Raw genomic sequence first — 24462 nt, forward strand, 5'->3', positions numbered from 1 at the left:
TTTACGAAAAATTGTAATTTCCATTTGGAATTATTCTTGTTAAACAAATTACAAACTTACTCATTATATGACATCAATGTACGATATGTAAAAATTGTTTCAGATCATTATTTTCTTGCTATTTCAAAAACTTTATTTTACCATAATATTCGTTTTTTTTTGTTTCATTTTGCGATAAACATTGCAAATACAATTGTTCATCATAAATAAAAATAAAATAATTTTCAACACATCGTTCCATTTTTTTAAAATTTCTAAAATCTTAACTAATCAAATTTTAGATATACCGTAAGGAATACTCTTAGAGATATATTTATTAATAATTATAATAAAATTATATATGTATATATGGAAGAACGTACATAAAAAATGTAAGTTAATAGAATTTGGAAGTTGTAAAATATAAATTACATTATCCTTCCAAGTATATCTTACAGTATAGTTAAAATACTGGAGAGAACTGAAGAGAATTGTATCACGATTTTGGTTCTGACAAGTAAAAATAACTGGAAAAAAAATGACAACTAAAATATCTCGCGTTTCTTCACGTAAATTACGTTTTGGCCAATTCACCGAAGTAAGCTGTACAAGCAGTAAACTTTCCATTGAACATGTTCTGTTGAATTTCCACTTTATCATACTTTTCAGCTAACATGATAATCTGTAAATATATTTAACATAATTATATGTATATATATATTCTTCCATTTATATATACAAATACTAGTCTTATTTGTAATTAAAAGATTTTATTATTACGAACACAATTATTGCAAAAATTTTGTTTACCTGCATAGGGTCTGAATTTCTAGGGAGATAATAGGCCACGTGTTGTGTGATTCTTCTTGCTGCTTCGAATACACTTCTTCCACCAACGGGAGGTATAATACTTTCGAGATCAAACACTCTTCTCTTTATATAGTTAGGACCACCCCATGGCGGACTTAAAAACACGACGTCGGCAATCAACTGTGGTGCTAATTGCAGGAAGTCTCCAGTAATAAATTCTATTCTATCGTCCACACCATAAATTCCTGCATTATGCCGAGCAATCTTAATTTTATTGGGATCGATGTCTATGGCAATCACTGTAAAATACAATCAGTAAATGTATTTTCGTCCATCAAGTTTTGTGCAAGTTATAGACTCAATAGACATAGACCTACCTTTCTCACATGTAAATGCAAACTGTATGGAATTACTGCCTGCCCCACAAAATGCATCAATGATTGTGTCGCACCTACACCTTTCTGCTATATCCTTTGCTATTTCTTCCGGTGTCACAGAAAACCAACTCTCTGCAAGAAATACATTATTGCTTTACATATGCAACAAAATTTATCACTTTTTAGAGATACGCGCGGAGATACATTTACATACCTCGATCCAATTTAATTCCATCTTCATATCTGCTGAAGAGGCCAAATCGTTTGATGTAATATTTCCATAGTCTATAGTCATTAGCTATCTCCTTCGGTAGGATTTTATTTAACCTTTTAAACTGCTTCCTTCTCTTTTTCCTTTGCATCATTTTTACGCTATCTTCATCATCAGAACTCGACGTGAATGCAGCTTGCGCCTTTGCGTAGGAACCTTTGTCGTTAGAGTGTAAATCAGCTTCCGCTGATATTGATGCTGGGTCACAAGATAAATACTTGTTTGCCTACAATCAAGCACAATGGCGCGTTAATAATCTGACAATTGAAAAACATTGTTACAAGTCCAGAGAGAGGGACTGACACGGTGTACGGTTCTCTTTTTCGGCTTTTTCCTCTTTCACCTTCCTACGGTCCGACACGTGAGAACGCTCACGTGGGAATGCTTGAATGTTTCACGTGGAAGGTGGATGGAAGTGGAAACGGGGGACCTATTATGGAGGATTCACATTGCGTCCGATGTTCGACGTACGACGATCCGACATCCAATAGGAAATTTTTGTCTCTAATAATAAATTCTGTTATTGGATGTCGGATCGTCTGTGCAACAAGTCAGAGTAAAACAAAATATACTTGTCTCTTGTCTCACTCTAACTTATCGCACTATGTGCACCAGTTCAGGAAGTTCTTCGAAGAAGAACAGAGACGGATTATTAGAGTCAAAGCAGCGCCTCTAGTGGTTAGTCACAGAACTGTATAACCGGATCGTATCTAAACTTTTTATATACTGTTTAATTTTTCTCTTTTTTCTTCCTAATGTTTAATTATATAGATATCTATTTTATTTTAAATGCAGAAAATATAATGTAATGCAGCTACAAAGAACGATTTTATTTTTAGTGCTTCTTCAGAATGCGTCCAGTATCCAATAAAAGCAGACGTTTTCTATAGACTTTTAGCTAGCAATAGATTTGTTATTTATAGCTAACTTTTTTTAAATATTTCATTTACCATTCTCTAGTGTATACTGTGTTTAATTTTGCAAAAATTATAATATGGTACAGCTACAAAGAACAAATATACTTGAATATAAAAGTCAGACTGAATGAATATTTATAAAACTATAAGCCACGTGTCATCTCTCCTTCTGTCTCAATATATGGAGTGGTATAATTACAAATGGGACAAATATTTAAATATGAACGACAGAGAGCTAAAACTTATTTTACGTGAAAGCATAAATCCAAATATATTAAGCGGAAAAAGTTACCTTATTTGTATATCTGACGATTGTTTCTGCATCATCGAGAGTGGATCTATACTTGGTTTTCAGCCGTTTAAGTTCCGCCATCAATTGAAAACTTTGCCGTCTGATATTACGTTTCCGATAAACAACTTCACCTTGCAATTTTCTTTGGCTTTCATCCTCGATTAAATTGGCGTAACCCATTAATAAAAAGGCTTTTTTCACGGTTTCTAAACCATCTTCATTATCGTCGCAATCAGCTTCGTAACTATAAATAAGAGAAATGAATTAATGTTATTTTATTTGACTTTTTGAGTGTCATACACGTGGTAAAGAGTACTACATATTAGAATCATCTAATAATCTGTGACGTCGCATAAACAAGCAACGAGTTATCATTGTTGCTGCTACTATATCATTATTACTATTATACTATTTACCTTCGTTTGTGAGTTTCTTGAACCTCTTCGTGAAATTCATCTCCTCCATCAGAAGACTTCTGTTGATGACTATTGTCGAAATTGCTACTGGAACCCATTGTTTCGATTTTAGTTTCAATAACCATCGGATCTTGAGCATAAGTTTGTTGTGACTCTTCGTACATTTCTCCTTCCTCATCAATATCAATCGATTTATTTTCTTCCACTTTTATCGTTAAATTCTTCATAAGCACGCCCACTGAATCCATAATCAGCCTCTTCGTCTTCAACTTGGATTTTGAATGCGATGCGCTGCCCCTCCGCGAGCTTCTATTTCCAGAATTTACTTTACTTGGTGTAGTTAAATCAATTTGTACGGTATCTATACTCTCGTCTCTTTGATCTTCACAGGTATTAATCTTTAAAAACTCTTCGCTGTTTCTATCCTCTTGACGTTGCACCTTCTCGTCTTGTCGAAGTATAATCGAACCATCACACGATTCATTCAACGCGTTAAAATATAATTGATTATGGTCTATATTGTGCTCCTTTTTATAATTTACTATGAACAATTCGTACTGCCTTTGATATTGCGTCTCAAAATGCTCCTTCCACAGATGCTGCCAATATTTGTCATTATTCTCCACTGAAAATTCGTTCTCCTGCTCGGAGCTACTAGTCATGCTGCTTTCTATGGAACTTGTAACGGAAGTGAAGAGACTAGACGAATGAGCGGAATTGGAATCGCAACTGGAACTAGTTAACGTCATTTTGGTAACATTAGTCATGGAATCTGAGGTTGCGTTCGTTTTCGTTATTGAGCCATTAACGGAATCACATCTCATTAATAGCCTCTCGTCTTCCGCATTAGAAGGGTGATTATAATTTTCTTCTACACTACTTGGGCTTAAGGGATTCCAACCATCGCCTTCTTCCAGCGATATCTCGAAACTGAGAATTTTCTTCCTATTTTCGTCTGCATCTTTGTTATTAACTTCTTGCCTAGTCGCTTGTTCGAACGAGAAGCTAGTATTCGAAGAAGATATTGCTGCTGGCTTTAGTTCGCTGTCGCTCGAACAACTTTTATTGAAAATTCCTGCAAAGTTAGAACGTGCAAGTGCGCAATTCTTATGCGCTTGAGATGGAAAACACGTATTTTGCTCAAAATATCTTTCTATGGCTACTTCATTAATCTCCGCATCCTGCGACTTTTCGTCTTCTGTTGTGCGTGTATTATTTTGAAAATAATCAGGATTGATATAATCCGCATATTTTTCGATCCAGGATGCCCAGATTAGTTGCTCTCCGTGTTTAGCCCAAAACTTGTCCCACGCTATGTCCATTGCACTCTTATTACTGCCATAATCTGCAGAATAGGGATAAGCGTAAGAGTTATAATCATATTGTGTAATGAGATCTTTGTCGTGTCCTTCCGTATTTACTATAGTGGTACTGTCTGATAAATTTTGTACCACTGATTCCTTATCATCTAATGAAAAAAAAAAAAAGTAAAATTATCAATGTGCCATCTATTTCAATTCAAAATGATTTATAGTTTGAAAAAATATCTCTAAGACTTTTAATAGCGCAATTACCTGATACATGTTTATACTCAGTCATATCTACATTTTCGTATTTGTTTTCAACCTCCGTTTCTATAGTTTGAAAAGTTCTTCCATACGATGCTACAAGATTCTGTATACTTTTTGCCTCGTGCTGATCGTGATATTCGGATAAGTCTGCGCCAGAATCCGACTGATGCAGACCTAATTTTTGTGTCAAGGAATGTGCGGTGGGCCAATGAGCCGAATCGCGTACAGAGTCATGTTCGTCCGTAGAATAATTGTTATCTGTGTGAGAAGCGCTGCAGTAACAGCTAACTGGTTCTTCCTGCATGAAAAAAAAAATCAACAGCTAATTTAACGCGGTAAAAACTAGTTGCTAATTAACTACATTTCACGTAACAAATTAACATTAATAAGTGACAAATATATCATACATCGTGTTTTTCTATGGATTGTGTCTCTACTCCGGATCCCTTGCAAAGATCTAGCATCTCTCCCACGTAATCCCCATCGGCATCTTCCCCGTCGCTGGCATCTTCGGAAGCTAAGACGGTATAAACCTCAGGGTTCCTAGAAAGAATAATGGCATAGGAATGCAGGACTCGTGAGAGTAAGCGCAACGTTACTTGAACTAAATATGGGAATTCTAAATATGGGAATTTAAAAGCAAGAATATAGAGATACTTTATCCTACTTTAAATTAAATTAAGGTTCTCATTAGTCTTCTCTTTCTTTTCTCTCACTATTATGATTTTGTCAATGAATTTCCTCATTCTATTAAAAAACAGTGGATCATCTTGTTTTTATTTACAAGAGTTACAAGTCGATGTAAACGACAAGTTTGACAAGAATATCTGTTTCTAAACTTTCTATTATGAAAATACATTGAAACGATGATAAAATAAGTCATTAATTAAAGCTTTTTAAGGAATTTTAACAAATCCTACAAAATCTTGACAAACCATAGTGACCATAGATGTGGAATTTATAGAAAAAAAGTTCACAAAGGAATACAGGTGTGTTGTTAAATTACACCTGAAAAAGGTGTATCACTCTGGTAAAGGATATTATCATCTCTTCTGCGAGATTGCTATATTTTTGTATACGCTTGGTGCAAGACACCGCCGTGTCTTAATTAGACAATTGTTTGTTCCCACTGATTTCAGAATTTCAATTCATCGAATGATATGACAAACAATGCAAAGTACAGGGTGAAATCCGTTGCGACCCACTCGCAACGGACAGACGAGTGGATGTCAAGGTTAAATCATGCTTCACACCGACGCTGATCAATAAGCCCGTTTAATTCTCGATAGCGTTTTCGTTACGCCCAACGTATACCTGACGCACGCTGGACATTTTTACTCTCGAGGGGTCGACGAAACGTCGCCGGTGGGGAGGGTGCGACCGACCGGGCGCGCTTACCGGATAAATATTCGGCTACAAAGACAGTAAATGTAATCATCGGGATCGGTGGACTCGCGATCCGCGATGTAGATCTCGGCTAGGGGCTCCCAAAAATTGTCGCACATCCCGGAGCCGGGGCGTCCACTCTGTCGACCGCGTAATCGTCAATCGTCACAAATGCGACATGCCTCACGCCCGAATTTCACGATCGCCGCCGCGCAAAAACAATCCGCCAGTCCACGCCAGGCCGCTGAACGATGCAGCATCGCGAAGAGGTCCTGGTTGGTCCTGGTCCTGGTCCTGGTATAGGCCTGCCAGAGAGTAAAGCTACGTTCACATACGGACGTACATACGTGTGACGACGACACACTGACAACTCGCGCGTCTACAATTGGTCAGGCGTTCCGGGGTGTACTAAACTGTACTGAAAATGTACAGTTCACGTCACGTTCGTTATAGATTTTCGAAATTGTCGGTACATTTCGCTTATACACTTTGAATCCTTGCAGCTGCGCTCATAGTTTCTACACATAAAACAGATTGATCAGACAAAATTAATAGATGAATTAGATGTAATTATTATAGATAATTATTATAATTGTACGTGGTAGAGAGAAACGCAATAGATAAAAAAAATTTAACTACAAAGAACAAATCTGTAAAGAGCGTAGCAATATGGTATAATTTCTCAATTTCTTTGTGTATAAACATTATAAATGCACAACTTAATCCAGGCGAGATAATTACATTTCATAATCATCCAATTTTAACGCTGGGATATCAGATATGTTGCGATTGGTTATCGAAAAGTATTCGTAATTTTTGTCTCAGAAAGTAATTATAGAATTTTTCATTATTCATCGTAATTATAAGTTGATTTTTCCATGTGCTACTTAATTATATGTGATTTTACGCAAGTGTCTGGACAGACCTTTAGTCTTTTTGCAGATGTTTGTGTTGCAAAGTTACCAACGACCAGTCATGACAATCTCCGATTATATCTGTAGGTAATCAATACAAACTTAATCATCCAAATTTTCATCGAATTTAGGGCTGCTCTAACAGCATATTTCATTGATTTGTTCATGTTCATTATTTCTCATGTTTATTATTTTTCGTTCTAGCATATTTAATGAAAAATTTATGTAATAAAATCGCATTATTATTATGTAATGAAATTTTCAAATTACCCTCACATCGATATATAAAATAAAAATATTTTATTGACATAAGATAAGGATATTTCACCATCGATAAAAAAAAGAGATTTAATAATCAATTTAATAATCAATTAAGATGATTGTCTTGAACTGATAACCGGTCATTTTCGTTTAATGATAATTAAAAAATATTTAACAATTAAGTGTGTTGATATTGGTTTGTATTCCATAATATTTATATAGCGTAAATAACGCGAAAGACTCTTAAATATCAATCGAGACAAAAGTAATTTCGACAAGATTATTGACGGATCCGAAATCTTAACTGGAGCTTGCTGCCATCTATAGGACTGTATTTTCATCACTTTGCTTTAATCCTTTGCAGTCAAAATTATTTCTTAAAAGTGAACAAACATCAAATCGTTTCGATTTTAATTTAATCGGCGGATTTAATATAAATCAAAGAATGCTTATTATTTTGAGCAATTTATGCGTGGATGCTAAAATTATAATTTGCTAATTAAAATCATATACTGCGAATACTTGGAAAATTATGCAAAAATTACTACCGCAAGTCATTACGTTAACTCGATACATAGAATTGCAAAGAGTTAAGACAAATCTTTAATCTCCTTAAAAAAATTGTCGGAGTATACATATATCTATATAATATTCATTTTCTATGATATACAAATGAAATACGTAATTATCATGTACATACATATAATCTCTTAATTCTTAAATAATTAGGTATAACTTTTAAGAACATTATTAACGATTGTTATCATTATTACGAATAAATGTCTTTACATAATAAATTTAATTAATTTTTGTCCAAAGATATCAAACTCTGTGCCGAGGGAGATGTTGACGCGTGAACGAAACACCCGACAAGTGGCGCTATCCGCGGGATGCTGCGGAATCGTGCGCGAACGGAGCAATGGCGTAGGCGGTGATCCGTGTGATAAATTAATTTTTATTACTTCGTAGGTGGCGGCTCTTACTATTGGTCGCCGATCAGGTACCTCCTACTCTGCAACGGAACCCTCGCCGGCATTATTCTGCGCGGCAACGGCGATAGAGAACGGTGTGCGTGATTTGTCTCGTCTTAAGACGAAGCAGGACAAACGACTGCGCCGCGAAGATCGGGAATTGCGAATATTGCGATGCGGTTGACACGACAATGAAACGAAAGTTCATGTATCTCGCGGATAATTTCTCCGCTGATTCCTTCCGCAGATCGCATCGTTAATTTGTTCATGTCCTTTGTAAGTATATATATGAATTTCACAATCGATCGGTGCGAAATCGAGAGAGAGGGAAGGAGGGCGCGAGGGAGGGAGGGAGGGAGGAAGGGAGGGAGAATATGTTTCAAATAAAATAGCGAGACATCGCAAAACTGAAAAACAAAAAAATAAGCTATTATTATTATGAAAAGTTATTGTTTTTTCGACGATAGTAATCATTGTTGCAGTCAATAGTCGTTGCAATTATTTGATCGAGTGTTGGTATTCGGATGACTAAATAGTCAGCAAAATACCGAATATGTTTATACTGTTTACCGAATATGAACGCGACAGCCCAATTTCTATTATTTGAAAAAAAAAACGCGTTTGTTTCTTAGAAAGTAACAAAGGATTCTATGAGAGAGCAACTTGCCTTACTATACGCGTATTGAAATCACCACCGATGCAATCAAGCATTGAAATCACTGGAAGAAGAGCACGTAGCACGTCTCGCATTCGTTCTTATTTCATCTTGTAGCGAATCCAGCATTCGAAATTCTTTAATAATAATACAATATAAACGTGATATAAAACATCCCCGATTGATAAAACATTATCATATATTTTTAACAGAATATATATACATTGAGCATTTTATCGGTTCAAGTGCTGACCTTTTGCTTTTGCATTTTCATGAAGTAATGCAGGCGACCGAATTTACTGTCAAATATTCACATCTTTCCATTATTAACGTGTAATTATTTTAATCGATACACAGATTAAATACTCTATCGGATTATTTCACGTAATTCTATTAGCAAGTTGACGTTAGCTTGCTAACGCGACAAAAAAATCTGTCGATGAGTCGGGAGAAGAATCGCAGATTTCATTATTTTATATTGTTTTAAATTACAACAAGAGACTGATTGCACTCATACATAGACTAAGCATTCCTATTGAAGAGCTATAGGGAAGATGTAAAGGATAGGGATGCTTGTGTTAAGACGCTTTTCTTGTCTAATTGTGTAGTTGGCGGGGAGAAGGAAAAGTAGAGAAACATGGAAACAATCCCAGCAAGCATATATTTCTGTTCTTTAGATCTTATTTACACCTCTCCAATGGCAATGTTCAGTGTATTATAAAAATCTTGGGTATACTCGCAACTCACAACTCCCGTGTGTTTGCGTAAAAGAGTCACGGTGCGATCTCGCTTCGCGTGTACTTGGCGCAAAAGTCACTACCGTGTCTCTTGATACATCTATGCACTCATATCTGTTCATATCTTTCAAATAAATCTATTATTTGCAAGAAAAAAAAATATATATTATATATTTCTTTGAATTTAGTTTCCTTAATTTAAAGAAGTATTGAGTAGATTTAAGAAAACATTTTCCTGAGTTTAAAATATTTTCTCAAATCTTTCTAATATTTTTTTGAATTAAGGAAACTAAATTTAAAGAATTCTATTTTCTTGCAAATAATAAATTTTTTTCAATGTAGGATTCTTTATTTTATATGATTTACAAAATAAAAGACAGTTAAACTCGTTACAATTGCAGCATCTCATAATGTTTGTAATTGTAGCGCGAACATTTGCAAATTTAAGTGCGCTGCCGCGATAGTGATCTGATCTACGTTTACTCAGAGCCACGAGCCACACCTGTAGGTCGGCTGGGTGTAGTAGTGTAGAAAAAATGCGCAAGCAATAAAGCATATACGATGTGATAGTGTTTTCCTCGATTACATTTACGAGATGGCTGACTGCTATAGTTACACGAATCACCGTTTAATGTTGCATCGCGCCTTGTTTTACTGCGTCAACGCAATTTCCGCAACATAACTCACACGTTCCTCGATTTGATCCGAGAGACCGTGATTCCGATTATTTCACTGAGAATGTATAAAACAATGTAGAAAACAAATTACCTTGAATTGGTAACATTCTTATTTTGAGCTTGTAGGACGAGATTGGGAATGATCATCACAAATTGATAAAATAATTTTCTCGGTATTATGTAAGAGATAGAATGAGTTTGTTACGGTAAAGTTGACTTTGTATCGTGATAAATACAAATTATAAAATCATCTAGTTCAGTTTAAGAAAACAATATAAATGGAATCTAGAATATGTACATGCTATAATTAAAATTTTATTATTTTTCTTAATGCTATTTTTGGAAGTTCTCTCTATTTTGAGGCAGTTATTTACTGGAGTTATCGCAAGTTATTATTATTTCGAAGATTATATACTAGATATCGTGCGTCACATGATTATAATCTTAAAGAGATTAATAGAACATTAACGATGTCTAAAATTATGCCCGAAATTCACTTTTGCTTTTCGACTTACAAGTCCTCGAAAAATACTATATATCAGTTCAATGAAATGCAAATATCACAATCAATTGCATTCGTTTTCGATTTACTCCGTTTTCGATGACCGATACCACTTACTCGACTGTCTTGAGATTATGTTATTAGAGCGATAACGTGATAATGAGTATTCTAAGTTCTCGATTTGTCATCGTGCAATCGATTCTTTTCTCTTTTTCTCGTTGTTCGCGATGGCGATAAATCGACGTTTTCACGTCTTCCGCGAACGCGAATTCAAGCCCACGGATGATCCCATGATTTTTCGAGAGAATCACGGCATTGTAGAGCGAAACGGAATTCTGTGCCGCAAATCTGCATAAAATACCGCTGGACGAGAAGGAGAGCGGTTGTATGGGACCAGGGGGAAGAGAGAGAGAGAGAGAGAGAGAGAGAGCGAGAGAGAGAGAGAGAGAGAGAGAGAGAGAGAGAGAGAGAGAGAGAGAGAGAGAGAGAGAGAGAGAGAGAGAAGCAGGTTGTAGCTGGATGGTGGGGAAGAGAGACGAATGCAAGGCGGATAGACGGCGGAGGGACAAAGTACAAGAAACGAACAGCTGGAATGACGGAGAGGAACGAGCGCGCGAACGAGCGAGAGGGAAACAGCTGGACCGTCCGTGTTGCCTCGAACGCGGCGCGCGGCGCGGAGAGACGGATGCTGCGGCGAGGCGGAGATCGAGAGGGAGAAGGAGAAAAAGATGGGGGAAAATCGGAAGAGATAGACAGATAGAAGAAGCGAGAGAACGGCAGCGGGAAGGACGGCGGCGCGAGAGAGATCGGGCCGGCGAGGAGCGAGGAGGACGACGGAGCGAGTATAGTCGCGAGAAGGCCGCGGTAGTCTTTCTCGGCTGGCTAGGTGAGATAAGGACGAGGCAGACAAACGGACTGACGAAGGTGCCTGAGGTAGGGATACTCAGTCTCGCGGCCACGTGCTACACGAGCGCACGCCCCGAGCCGGCCGGCGGTCCAGCCAGCCGCAGCCAGCCAGCTACGACAACCGTTTCCTCTTCTTCCTCGTTCTCGTCGTATCATCCCGTGCGCGCTTCCTCCCAGTTCCTCTCATCCGTTTTATCTGTCCGTCCGTCTCCTTTTGTCAGACGGAAACCGTCGAAAAGTCGCGCGACGTATAATAGTCCCGAGCGCGATCGAGCATCGCGATCGATCGGTGGTGGTTCTCCAGCATGCTCCGGCAGGAGCATCGCGCGCGCAGTGATCTCGAGGAGATATCGGAAGGACACTCGGCTACTGTGATCCGCGCGGAAGGCGATATCCTCGTACTGTGAGTCTTCCCGACGGATGATCCGCGTTTCTTCTCTCTGCCGGAGGATATTTTCGACACCAGTGTGTATCGTATATTATATATAGATGAATATCGGGTTTGGTGTAATCGCGACGTTACCGTATAACAACAGAACGATCACGTACTGTTTGACAACACAGTGCGTGGATGAAGAGCGTGTGTCGAATGTGTGCTTTCTGTGCTGGATAAGGCAATGACGTGTGCTGTCACGGCGGACTGACATGCGTCCGTAGGTGCGACGCGGACGGTGCGGATAATTGGGGAAGGGTTTGATACGGAAGTGTATATCGAGAGGAAGAGGAATAAACGCACGTGTGGAAAACATCGCGTAGGTATGTATATTGACATATATACAGTAGGTTTAAAATTGTCAATTTGAGCTCAGTTATCCTGTTTTCTGAAAAGAATGGATGAGGATCTAAAACTCGTAAAAGTAAAACTGTACAATCTGTCCCCTTCTCCTCTTTTCTCGCATATTTGTTATTATAATGATTTAATGGAATAAAAATAGAAGAAAGCTTATAACTTTATAAGAAATATTTTATGAGAGATCGATCAATTATCGATTTTTTGCGAAAGAGCTTAAGAAACTTTTCGCAGATCCGCCTATATGCTTCATTCCTTATGCATTCTTATTTTTTATTATTCTACATATTATTCAATATTCTTAAACGGTACCGCTTCTCTGCTTTTTTAAATTTATTAAAAGCAAATATGTCCGATGACTTATCGAGTGAGTTACATTAGTTGGATTGTCATTTGAATGACAGAATCAAGATTCCAGTGATATTTCACACAATCGCGCGAGAAAATTTCAGGTGTCGTGCGAGATTAAAGTTTATCTTTTCGCTCGGTTACCATTTTGATATAACGTGAACACCCGTGTCTCTCTCATATTTACTGAGTAGCAATTAATAATCGTGACGTTATATTCTTGTGGCAAGTTTGACATAGCGTCAGATGACGATAGCACGATCATTTATCTAGCCGTCTCGATCAAGAACGTAACGATATCTCTGATACAAAATTGCAATCTTCCATTATTTCATTTATCAAATACCTGTTACCTCATCCTCAATTAATCTCTCGCGTTGAAATCGAATTATAATCTGCGTACTTAACATATCGGCTAAATCTTAGAAATAAGTCCGACGCTTTTCGGCATTCAGACACGGAAGCTTTTAAAACGATGATAATCTGTGTCGCAGAAGATTTTCAATTAAAAATTTTATATCCACGATATAAATACTGTACTTTATAGCCATAAGTTCGCGGTAACTTATGTGGGTCGATCTCAGTGCTCGCGATTAATAACGTACACGATTGCGAACAATTTGACAAGCCAGCAACTGGTGCCGTTATACGAAAAAAATCGATTCAGACCTCGCGGGTCAGTTACGATTAATTTGTCACAGCTTAGGGAGAAGGGAGGGGGCGCGCAACAATTCCAACTGTCTGCAGCCAGTGCTGTGATATCCGTGTGACGTACGTGCCGCTTATAACCGGTTCATTAAAGCTGCAGTCCGCTTGTCACTCATTGGTTGCCATTGCGATCGAGATGTTCATCCCGGCGAAAAGAAGAAACTGTAAAAAAAAAGGAAAAGAAAGAGTATATATATATATACACAATGTATATGGATGATGTCATTGACGCACGAATGTATCTCATCTTTAATCATTATTATTACGAAGATGAGTAGAGGCAAGTTGATCATGAACACAAATCTTTGTCAGATGGAGAAAAATTATTGTCGGACAATCGAATTATTAATAGCAAAATAGGAGTGGCGGTGGCTTTCGCAAAACTGGAGGAATCGATAAGAGAGTCAACAAATCGGCAACGGAATCGTCACGAGGAACCGTTAGAAATCGGCATTATATCGCGAAATAAATTTGCGTGCCTCGAAAAATATTTTTAATAAATCGGCGCACGATATTTCACGGATTAATTAGATGCCACGTGCCCCGGCAAATAGCGGGATATTTTGGAGTATGGAAAATATATTTAAGCTTTTGTATATCGTATTGGATACCGGTAAGATAATTAATTCGAGATTCTCAGTTTCGATCGGGCGCACTTCGACCCGCAACGGAATGCGTTTTAAGTGCTGGTCTACAACCTTGCTTTAGAGGGTATTTAAGCTCTAAGCCGTAAAAAATTGACCAATCACAGTCGAGTATTTTCCTCATATTCCACTGTGATTGGTCAATTTCTTACGGCTTAGAGCTTAAATACTCTTTAAAGCAAGGTTGTAGACCAGCACTAATGCGACGCAGAGCGGAACATTGTTCCGTAACGTCAAATGTCAAAGCTCGTCGATCGCCGTTGCGGCGAAGATTTAACATCTCCATGAGTGCCATGCGGCGCTATTATCTCTCACCGGCGCGCCGCTAATTACGCTTTAATACCCTAATTATTTCACAGATTACCGAACGAGCGGGAGGGTACCGCGCGCGCGCGCTCGCGCTTACGTTTGTCTCGCACGAAGAAGAAACGCGATTTTTCCTTCTCCCGATTCTTCAAGGATGGTGCCGCGATACGCGTAAATATCGAGAAACGTGGAATCGCACGATGACAGCTGAAACATATCGGCGATGACGGTGTGCGCCGGTAATAGTCGCAAGCGCGAAACGTGAGGAAACGAATGTCCTTCGGCGTCGCGGCTAATGAAATACACGCTCGTGAACGTGGCTCAAAAACGCAAATAGGAAAAATCTTGATGGCACCCGATAGTCAGTCGCCGTCGTCATTGCTGTCATCGTCGCCGTAACTCCCGCGAACGATCGTGTTTATCGCCGCGTTACAATTGCGCTACCGCCGCGCGCGCGCGTTAATCCGTGAAAACAAGGATTTATCGGAGCCGGAGCGCGGCGCGAGGCGACGATGTATTCAACGGAACCGGTCTTCCGCGGGCATGTACGGCTGTTAATTAATTTGTCATTAGTCAGCGCGGAAAGATGAGAGGAGCGCAATAAAATTTATCGATGGCCGCGGCGGCGGCGGCGGCGGTGTGTCTCCTCTTTGTCACGGAGGCGGCCGATTACGCCGATTTTATTTTAATAATACGCGTGCGCGGGAGCAACGCGCTCGTCCGATCGCTCGCGAAAACGATCGTTTAGTCATATTGCGACGATTTTTTAAATTAAAGTACACGTCATATCGTTTCTACACCATACAGCAATTATTTCCCTCTTCTCGAGATCACGCAAAGGTAGTTTTGTAAATGTACTGTTGTAAATGTACTGTTGATGTACTGTACTGATGAAGTATTTAAACAATAATTTCTCGTTAGTTAAGTGCCGAATTGTTATTGATCACATCCTGGGAACAAGCTATTCTTATTAGTATATATATTGTACAACTAGTGGGCAAAGTGGTCGATTCTGAATGAGTGTGAAATTGGTCGACCATCACACTTATTTAGGCTCGACCACTCTTCTTCCCACGAGTTGTTCATACTATTTTTCTTAACAAGAGCGTGAAACAGGCCGCTTTTCGCGCTTGTTTTACAATTTTATTTCTCCACAGTTAAGAAATGGCTCCATTTCTCAACGCTTACGTCATCGTTGCGAAATGGATCGTTTTGCTCACTCAAAACAAGCGCGAAAAGCGACCCATTTCCCGCTCGCGTTAGGAAATAGTTATTTGTGCAACAAGTGCTGTAAGATGAAAATTCCCGGGTGCGATGACCGCACTCGCCTTCGGCTCGTGCGTCAACTCGAATTGCAACTCCGCACCCGGGAATTTTCATCTTTACGCACGTCTTGCACACCCTATTTTATGTTGCAAGTGCGTGAAAAGTGGTCTATCACGTACGCGTAGCGTGCGCAATGGGCCACTTTCCATGCACGTGTTACATAAAGAAATGTGTGTGTGTTTCCAAATACTTCAAAATAGAGTCGGTATAGCAACTGTAGGATATGTAGTTATTGGATGCTCAAAAGTCATTTTTGCTACGAATTATTACTGGAAGCGAAAATAAAGAAGAATCTCTATTGTTTCAACATTGTACTAAGACGATTACACTTTAAATAGCCTCAAATTATTGCGAATCGATAGAGTTTTGGATAAATAAAGCTTCGTCAGCTGGTGGATACTTATCCGTTAAGGTCCATTAATGTTCTGGAGTAAATACAGCAATTATCCTTAACATATGCCATCGCAGCTTATAACGCGCGTTACAGTTTAAACTTAATAAACTCGTAGAACTTAACGCAATTGGCGTGCTTCAATTATAACCCATGAATACTAGAAATCTCGTGTATAATCTTTACTGCTATAGATTCCCGCATATATAACGCGATCGTGTTGCAATTATATGTCAATATTATTCCGTAGATCGCGTAGATTAACTCAACGCGGCGGCGCCAATTACCGCGTTCCTAATCGTGGCTTTGTGATCGACCGGGAAATTCTCGGTATCCTCAATTAACGTTTACTTTCAAATCGCATCTTGGAACTGGATTAATTTTCCGGGCTACCGCGTCGCGATTATTCCTGAAAAACCCGGAGCACGGAGATTTACTTTTCGAATTATTTTGTGCAACGGACGCGAATACATTACTTTCCACGACGTATTTATGACATTTACTTATGCCGTTCCATCTCGAGTTGCGCGGCCGAGGCGAGTTTTTTTTCGACGAATTGAAATTAAACATCGGTAATCAGAAGTGTGTGCACGGTTTACACGCGCCGGTTGAGTTTCCACGTGGTGCGCGGGTCGAAAATTAATACGTGGCAGTAATTAGCTCTCGTATTTATGCGTCTCTCGCAGGGCGGCCTGCGTTAACATTGGTAATGGCGTTACACCGTTGTAAACACGACATGTTATCTCGAGCGATACCGAACCCGGGATCTCGGGGAGAACGTTCGGCCGATTTCGGTGGACCGCGCTCTTTCTCTGTCTCTCTCGTTTCTGCGTCCGCGATCCGCCCGCTCGTATTCTGGAATAATTATTATACAACGCGCTGATATACGCTACCTTGAGCGCTCGTTCGCTGTAAAAATACCGCTTTGATAGTGGGAGATATGTACGCCGTTAGCGTACATTTGGGTGTTCCGTCGCTGGGAGGTGGCATTCCTGCAGGACGCAAATACCTTGTATGGTGTATTATATAGCGAATGAATCGTCGAATTCGAATAAGATATTATGATCTCGAACATACACATGGTGAGCAACAGTAATAGATAAAATATTCGAAGCTTGTTTGGAGGAAGTAGTTATTATCATCACTAACAAGCGACACTAGATGTTATCGAGTTATTCTCGAGAATTATTTGTTCGTCTTTTTTCTTCTTTATCAGACCGGAAGTCAGGCGCCGCGCGTGAACGTTTCAGCGATAAGCGCGGCGGCACGCGTGAGGTGTAACAAAATGTTGGCTCGCTGCATCAAACGGAAAGAGGGTAGGTCGGGTCACAGGCCAGGACGGCTGACATCGAGGGATTAAAACGTGTCGAATGGATGTGGGCGATCTGTCGGGACCGGCAGGATTGGTAGGGAGCGGATCCATCTCGGTTGCGACGGGTGTTGGTATTATCGCCAACGCGACATCCGCCACCCCAGGGTGGTGGACGCCTACGTCGACGATCACATCGGCAGCGGCCAACACCGACGTGGTGAGTCTTATTTTTTTTTTCTCGATCAATATATCGTTAATATATTTTTGACATATCGCATCCCAAAGAAGAATACTGTCACAACTTAAAAATTCACAATTTTCAAGAGAGAGAAAAAACAAATTTAATTCAATTTTTTTTAGTTGTGAGATAACTTAAGCAATGCAATTACAGTTATGATATTTTGTGATAATGAAACTTGTATACTATTTCTTGAAGAAATCTGTTGTGATTCACTTGTCAATTCACTTATTGTGACACCATTCATTCTGGAAATCTCGACATAAACTTTGAAAGAATAATGACATTTCTGCCTTGTGCAGCGGATTTTGTATAATAGGCTTGTGACATTATATAGCACGTCACATTTTAGACATACTTTTTATGGGCTAACTCAAAGTCAAATTTTTTGAGTCGTGACAGTATTCTTCTCGGAGTACAATATGCAATTTGATATATACAAAACCTAAAAAAAAATAGTATACGTCATGACGTCTATACGTTTTCATACGGTACATAATATTAATGCGGGCACTTGCTTATAGTACTTTTTATAGCTGTGTATTCACTTATAATAGAATGACGAAAAAAAACTTGAATATTTGTAATATTTATATTAATAATGTCGTAAGGTTAATCGTCGAACGAGAGAGATTCACGTGTCAGGTGGCATTTACTATAAATTACGGTCTTTCTTATTATTCAAATATGGTATTTCTGTGGCATTTAGTGTGCTTAATTGCGGGTCTCGCGTTTCAATTAAATTGCAGTGTCTTTCGCGAACTGATCGGGTTGGAAACACATAGAAATCGCGCGAGTTTACGCTCGTCATCGTTAATCGCTCAACGGGTCGATTGGTATTTACACGAGGCCGGATTATTCTAAATCGCTAACCGAGAGGCCTGGAAATAACGGAATCGAGGGAACGATGGGAACCCCCGAAAGAGAGGAGAAACGTGTCGTACGCGACGTAAAAAGACCATCATAACATAATATCGGCACGTTCTCCTCTTCATTCAGCGTCGCTCGTGACGGGCACTTAATGAGATGATTCTCGTGTGTGGGACGTGGGTGGGCGACGCGAAGGATTCAAACGGATGCTGACCGTTCCCGTAGCGATGCAGATTATCCGCAAAATGCGGAGAAGAAGCGGCACGGACCGGGAGGAGAGCAGCGCGTTATTTAGTCCCGTCCGGCGTCCCGATGTGTGGCGGTCTGTGGCTGCGGGGATTAGAACCGAGGTGACATAGCCGCGTCATCTGTTGGACGTTTAACCTTTTTTGCCTCCTACCTCGGCCTGCACGTCGCTGCTCCTCGCCGTCATTTCCGCGAGAAGTCATCAGCCCGTACCGCGCGCATACGTTCCCAGGTTAATGAGATCGAAATTCGTTTTCGAATACCCGCGCGCCACAGCCTCTAGTCTGCGTTTCAGCGTTCGCGCCGATCGGCAGAAATCTCCGTCAGCCGGGATATTTGCGGAGAGGCTGCCGATTAATTTTTATCCCGCGAAACGCACGGAAAAAAAACCGATCGTATTTCCGCGCGGTAGGTATATCACGCGGCGTTTACCGGCATCGATGTGGCAATTTGTTGGAGTCGTTACGTCGAAATATACTTCCTTTCCCTCGAAATAGATTGACGAATTTAGGTCGCGCGAAAACCTCACCGCAAGTGCTCGCTCGCGTAATCGTTTTGTAATCAAATTCCGTGTACGATGAACGCGGTGCCTAAATCCGTTCGATCCGACGCGATATAAACTCGCGCGAGCTGCCGTTATCCCGCGTTAATATACATGCGTTCTCGACACCGAATCCGGAGAGGCATCATTAAGCGTGGCTGTTCACCATCCGTGCAAATCGCGCAACAAACCGAAATATTAATGAATCGTAAAATTTACTTGTGAAAGTTATAAATGACCGCGAGCGACGTCGTCCCATCTGGCCGCGCGCGACGCCCGCGCGACGGGCGAAGAGGATTTCGAGCGAGCGCGCGCGCGCGTTTCGATCGTCCCCGACGATTCCCACTCGCGTAAACGCGAGCGATCAATTTCTCGTCGCGTGTTACGACAGAGCGGCGGCCGTTACTTTAGCGCGCACTCTTTTCGTGTGGGAATCAGATCCGCGCGAACAGAGTCGCATCCTCGCACAATTCGCGTGTTCTCGTCGCTCCGCGCCTTTCTCGCGACGAGCCGAGCGCCTCCAGGCCGCGAGGGAGCTGTGCGGTCTAGTAATGACTGGCTAACTAGGTTTTAATAGGAAGGCGATTTCTCGCGGCGAGAGAATAGACCCCTCGCTGATCCTCGCGCGAACGAAGAGAAAGAAGTCCTTCTCTCCCGCGCGACGTCACCGTCGAGGATCCTTCACGCGGAGCAGATGCGCGCTCGCGCTGATTGGCGGCTACAATACGCGCGCGGATCGGCCGCGATCGCACTTCGCACTGTTCGACAACAGATTGTAGTCGGATTGTAGAGGATATTAATGCGAGATCGTATCCGAGAATCCTCTGGATGACCTCAGATCGCAATCGATTGTGAAAAAAAGCCAGAGAAATAAATTTCTTTTTTCGATAAATGAATTGTCACTTTATCTTTAATGTAAAGTAATGAAAAATTACCGTAAAGTATACCGTGAGGAAATAATATAGATTCGCTGGTCAGTTTTGAACATAATATATACAGATAATGGAATTGATCTAACGATTTGAAAATATTATCACACACATAGATTTCTGTAATTCGTTTTGTATGCGTAAATTGGATCATAGACAATATCTTACAAGCATTTTATATGTTAGTTTACGATATATCAGATAAAATCTATAATGTCTATTCAGACAAGAACTTGATTCAATTTCGTGACTCGCTTTAATCGACATTGAAGAAGATATTTTACACATGCAAGTAAATTGATAAAAATATCGCTCTTGAGGGTTATTTATATATTAAAAGAAAATACTGGAAAGAATACATTTTGGTAATTTTAGATGTTATTCGTTCAAAAATCGAGGTGTAAAAAAAGATATTTATTAAATCATTTTGCTCTTTTTTTTCGATTATGATTTCTGATACCTTGTGATACCTTGTATCGAAAATAGAAAGCTTCGGCCGTATCCTATCACAGTGCTCCTCGTTGTTCCGATCTTGCGTTTCGAGAGCGTGCATTAGATCGAGAAACCCTTCCGTGATTGGCAGATATTGTACGGGGATCAGGCGCGATCGTCGGGCACATACTGAACGTCCTCAGGTCCCGAGCGTAACCACATGTCGCATCTTTTTGTTGCAGATGAATCAGCTCTGCAGGGTTTGCGGAGAGCCGGCCGCGGGTTTTCACTTCGGGGCCTTCACGTGCGAAGGCTGCAAGGTCAGTATCTTCGCGTCGCCATTCTTCCACGGCTATTCATGATCCGTATCATTGTTCTCTGGTAATAAAACGAAGGAAGAAAAAAACAAGATAAAGGAAGGACTTGCGATCGTTACGCGTTTCTCGCGACGCGAGACACTTGCGCCGAAAATTACGTAAATCGCGTAGAATCGCAAAGAAACAAAGAACATGTCGGAGATGTAATTTTTTATCATCATTCGGCGATGGTGCGAGGATATCTCGGTAAAATCAGACGATGGCAATTTATTATCAAATTAAAAATTGTTACTAATTGGATCTGCAGGCTGTTGTTCAAAGGCTTAATTGTACTTCGTGAATTGTACGCGCATTTCTAGTTGAAACTCGCGACACTTTCACTGTTGACGATTTAGCTTTACTAACGAAGGTAGCTAAACGCTTATTTCAATGCGCGTTTCTCCCGTACGCCTGGTGTCTAATAAAGCGAAAGTGCAAATCGTTAATCGATCGCGACTGACCAATGCGCGCCCATTTCGCTTTCTGTTGCATAGTCCTTCTTCGGGCGCACCTACAACAATCTGGGTAGCATTTCCGAATGCAAGAACGGCGGCGTCTGCGTGATCAACAAGAAAAATCGCACCGCCTGCAAGGCATGCCGCTTGCGGAAATGCCTGATGGTGGGCATGTCCAAGTCCGGCTCGCGTTACGGCCGGCGCTCCAATTGGTTCAAGATACACTGCCTACTGCAGGAGCAGTCCCAGCAGGCGCAAAATCGCCTGATTAAAGATCCCAAGTCCGCGTACGAGAAGGCGTTCGGCTCGTTAGACGCCGCGAATAACAACAATAACAACAATACCGAGAACACCAGTAACACCAGCGCGAGTAGCATCGTCGGCATCGTCACCACGGCGACCACCACGGCGAACAGTTACCATCATCACCTGCACCACCATCACCATCCGGATCGGTTGCCCAAGAGGGAGGACGGCGCGCTCAGGCCGCCGGATATTCCGGTGCAGCTAAGATCACCCGACATCCCGCCGAGAACCAGCCAGGAAGCGATTCTGAGGCCGGCCGATCTCCCGAGGGCCCCGCACGAGATGCTCAGGCCCGAGGTTTCGAGGTTTCCCATGTGGCGGGGCCCGCCGTTGTTTCATCCAGCGCTCACGCACATGCAGCTGCTGAACGCGCCGTTTTTCCCGTTCCAGCAACGCTTTATCGTACCTTACGTGAATCAAGTGGGCCCACCGCAGATGGCGACCAGCCTGTCGAGCTCGTCCAGCGAGAGCGTCAGCCCGCGATCGACTCCGTCGCCGACGAAGAGAAGCGAGGAGAATCGTGAGTGCCGCGAGATCGACCGCGACCCCGCCGAACGAGACCGATGTCCGAGAGCGGGCTCGACAGAGGTCGCGTACGACAAGAGTCTGACGTTCTTGCGATCCCTCGGGCCGGAACAGGAGGAGCCGATGGACCTCAGCATGAAGGACACACGGACGGACGGACAGGACGTGGACGCTGGCAGCATGGAGGAGGAAGAGGAGGAGAAGTCGAGCAACAGCGAGGAGAATGAGCTTCAACAGGACACCGGACCGCCCTTGGACCTCACCCGGAAGACATGACCTCGGATGCCAAATGGTGCTCGCTAAGTGCTCAGCCAATCGAACTTGATTCGATCGGGAAGGATCATTACCGGTGCCGGCTCCGAATCCGCGTGGATAATGGAGCAGTGTCGCCGAGAGCAATTTGTCGAGGAGGAAGGTGACGATCGAAGCCCCTTCCCGCGGTGGAAGAAAAGGAAGAGAAGAACGGACGGATGGGAAAATAACGTGAGACGGAGGAAGAAGTGGAAGAAGGAGGCAAAGAAAGGTACGGTGAAGATGAGAATGGAGAAGAACGCGCGAATCACACGAGATATATGCGGAGAGAGGGTGAAAGAAGGTACAGTTACATCGTAATAACGCGGCGAGCGAGAAGCACGGCCGGGTGTCAAAGGTGCCTCGGCGCAAGAAACGAGAAGGCGACTCAGGGGGGAAAAGAGGAGTAGCCGAATACGATTACGTTGGAACGACACGAGTGGGAAAAGCAGAAGGAAGGAAGAAGAGGTGGGGGAGAGAGCGCGGTCGGCCTACGCTGAAGAAGAAGAAGTGCCGCGCGTAGCCAGCCGGCATAAACGGCTTTACGATCGGCGATCGTCCGATCGATGAAAATTGCTCAAGCCGCTCGGTATTAGCCGACACACAAGTCCCTTTTGCCCGATCGTATACCCCGACGGCAGGTGCACATTGACGAAGCGACCGGAGAATATATCGGCTCGCGATACATTCTCTTTCGTCGGAGAAAACGTACGACGGACGCATCGTGCCTTACCGAAGCTGATGGCGTCAGACTATGCGCGACTCGCGATTCCGCCATTCGTATTGGAGTTTCGTGCATATATGTGGACGGGTATATTCGTCGCGTTTGCATTCGTCATTCATCATTCACGCGCTGAATTCGCCAGCGCGGACCGGTATATCGACAAAGTCGAAAGGGCGCGAAACACTACGAATCAATTCATTCGTAGTCGTTCGTGTATAGAAGCTGCGCTATGCGAACGAACGAGGCTACGAATCGCGAATCGTGTGGAAGGGTTCACACATTCGGGCAAACCGACGAATTTCCACTGCTGGATCACGAATCCACGGGAATCCACGAATCACGAATCGCGCATGTCGTAAGCACCAGCTCGAAGCGGTGCCTTAAAAAATAACGGCGTTTGAGAAAAAGAACCGCCGGTGATAGTTTAACGTTAAACGAGATATATGTAACCGTTTGCTGTGCGTGGCGTGGCGACAACGCACGGCGGGATGGCCAGTGAGTGCTTCGCGCAGCCGACGAATCGTTCGGCAAAGTGTTCCGAGGCCCGGACGCCGTTCGATCCGATCCGAGCGTTCGCGTCGATTCGCGCAAAAAAAAAAAAAAAAAAGAAATCGACGGCGATGCGCGAGATGATCGGACGACGATGATTCGGGCGCCGGATAAATTGTGATTCTGCGAATTCCAAGTGCTCTTAGTACGTAACTTATGTATATTTTTCGACAGTCTTGTCGGGACGAGAACAGGGATCATATCGAGCCCAAGCGCGGGGGGAATCGTGTTCCGAAACGCTCTGATCGTGCCGATCGTCCGCAGTGGGATCCGCAGTTGCGCTCAAGTACAAAAAAAAAGAAAGAAAAGAGAGAAAAGAGGAGAGAGATACGCGGGAAGTGCGGTAGCCAACGATCGGACGATACGCGTGCGAGGTTATTGGGCACCGTTTGAGTGTCCGAGTGGAGAGTACGAAAAATGAAATAAAGAATATTGTATACCTGAATGTGTGTGACACCTTTGAGATCGCCGTTCATTAATATCCCTCCACCGCTCATCGATCCCCCTCCCCCCTCACCCACGATCTCCGCTAC

General features: G+C 41.9%; 2 protein-coding genes and 1 long non-coding RNA gene across 5 annotated transcripts in view; 1 reads left to right on the forward strand and 2 right to left on the reverse strand.

The window, feature by feature from the left end:
- Positions 1-369: 369 nt before the first annotated feature.
- Tgs1 (Trimethylguanosine synthase 1) lies at positions 370-6344 on the reverse strand. Of its 3 annotated transcripts, XM_077416868.1 has the most exons (10): positions 6032-6344; positions 5041-5176; positions 4637-4931; positions 3063-4530; positions 2647-2890; positions 1494-1663; positions 1381-1409; positions 1167-1298; positions 790-1088; positions 370-661 (listed from the first exon to the last, which is right to left on the reverse strand). In XM_077416868.1, exons 1-10 carry the CDS (start codon positions 6136-6138, stop codon positions 554-556), a joined length of 2988 nt encoding a protein of 995 aa, XP_077272994.1. In that variant the 5' UTR covers positions 6139-6344; the 3' UTR covers positions 370-553. The 3 variants fall into 3 exon arrangements, with proteins under 3 accessions (XP_077272994.1, XP_077272995.1, XP_077272993.1); XM_077416869.1 differs by having other exon boundaries at positions 1381-1663; positions 3063-4407; positions 6032-6341; XM_077416867.1 differs by having other exon boundaries at positions 1381-1663; positions 6032-6341.
- A 4667-nt stretch (positions 6345-11011) lies between these two features.
- On the forward strand, positions 11012-24374 carry LOC143903402 (uncharacterized). The gene is made up of 4 exons (XM_077416960.1): positions 11012-12398; positions 17372-17684; positions 20966-21043; positions 21574-24374. Exons 2-4 carry the CDS (start codon positions 17526-17528, stop codon positions 22639-22641), a joined length of 1305 nt encoding a protein of 434 aa, XP_077273086.1. The 5' UTR covers positions 11012-12398; positions 17372-17525; the 3' UTR covers positions 22642-24374.
- LOC143903406 (uncharacterized) overlaps positions 12406-24462 on the reverse strand; it is a 274617-nt gene continuing 262560 nt past the window's right edge. Inside the window, exon 4 of the long non-coding RNA XR_013258712.1 lies at positions 12406-13650. This is a non-coding gene — a long non-coding RNA (uncharacterized LOC143903406). The remainder of the gene's footprint in view (positions 13651-24462) is intronic.

Source organism: Temnothorax americanus, unplaced genomic scaffold (genome assembly GCF_048541705.1).
Source record: "Temnothorax americanus isolate GAGA-0224 unplaced genomic scaffold, ASM4854170v1 Scaffold46, whole genome shotgun sequence".
Taxonomy (NCBI): Eukaryota; Metazoa; Arthropoda; class Insecta; order Hymenoptera; family Formicidae; genus Temnothorax; species Temnothorax americanus.

What these genes read in the sequence shown, in the direction of transcription:
- Tgs1 (XM_077416867.1), bottom strand. Translation starts at nt 6,138, where the DNA reads ATGTGCGACAATTTTTGGGAGCCCCTAGCCGAGATCTACATCGCGGAT. An exon ending in TGTAGCCGAATATTTATCCG is followed by an intron (nt 5,177 to 6,031) that starts GTAAGCGCGCCC and finishes TATTCTTTCTAG; the next exon opens with GAACCCTGAGGTTTATACCG. An exon ending in AATCCATAGAAAAACACGAT is followed by an intron (nt 4,932 to 5,040) that starts GTATGATATATT and finishes TTTTTCATGCAG; the next exon opens with GAAGAACCAGTTAGCTGTTA.
- LOC143903402 (XM_077416960.1), top strand. Translation starts at nt 17,526, where the DNA reads ATGGATGTGGGCGATCTGTCGGGACCGGCAGGATTGGTAGGGAGCGGA. An exon ending in CAGCGGCCAACACCGACGTG is followed by an intron (nt 17,685 to 20,965) that starts GTGAGTCTTATT and finishes TTTTTGTTGCAG; the next exon opens with ATGAATCAGCTCTGCAGGGT. An exon ending in TCACGTGCGAAGGCTGCAAG is followed by an intron (nt 21,044 to 21,573) that starts GTCAGTATCTTC and finishes TCTGTTGCATAG; the next exon opens with TCCTTCTTCGGGCGCACCTA.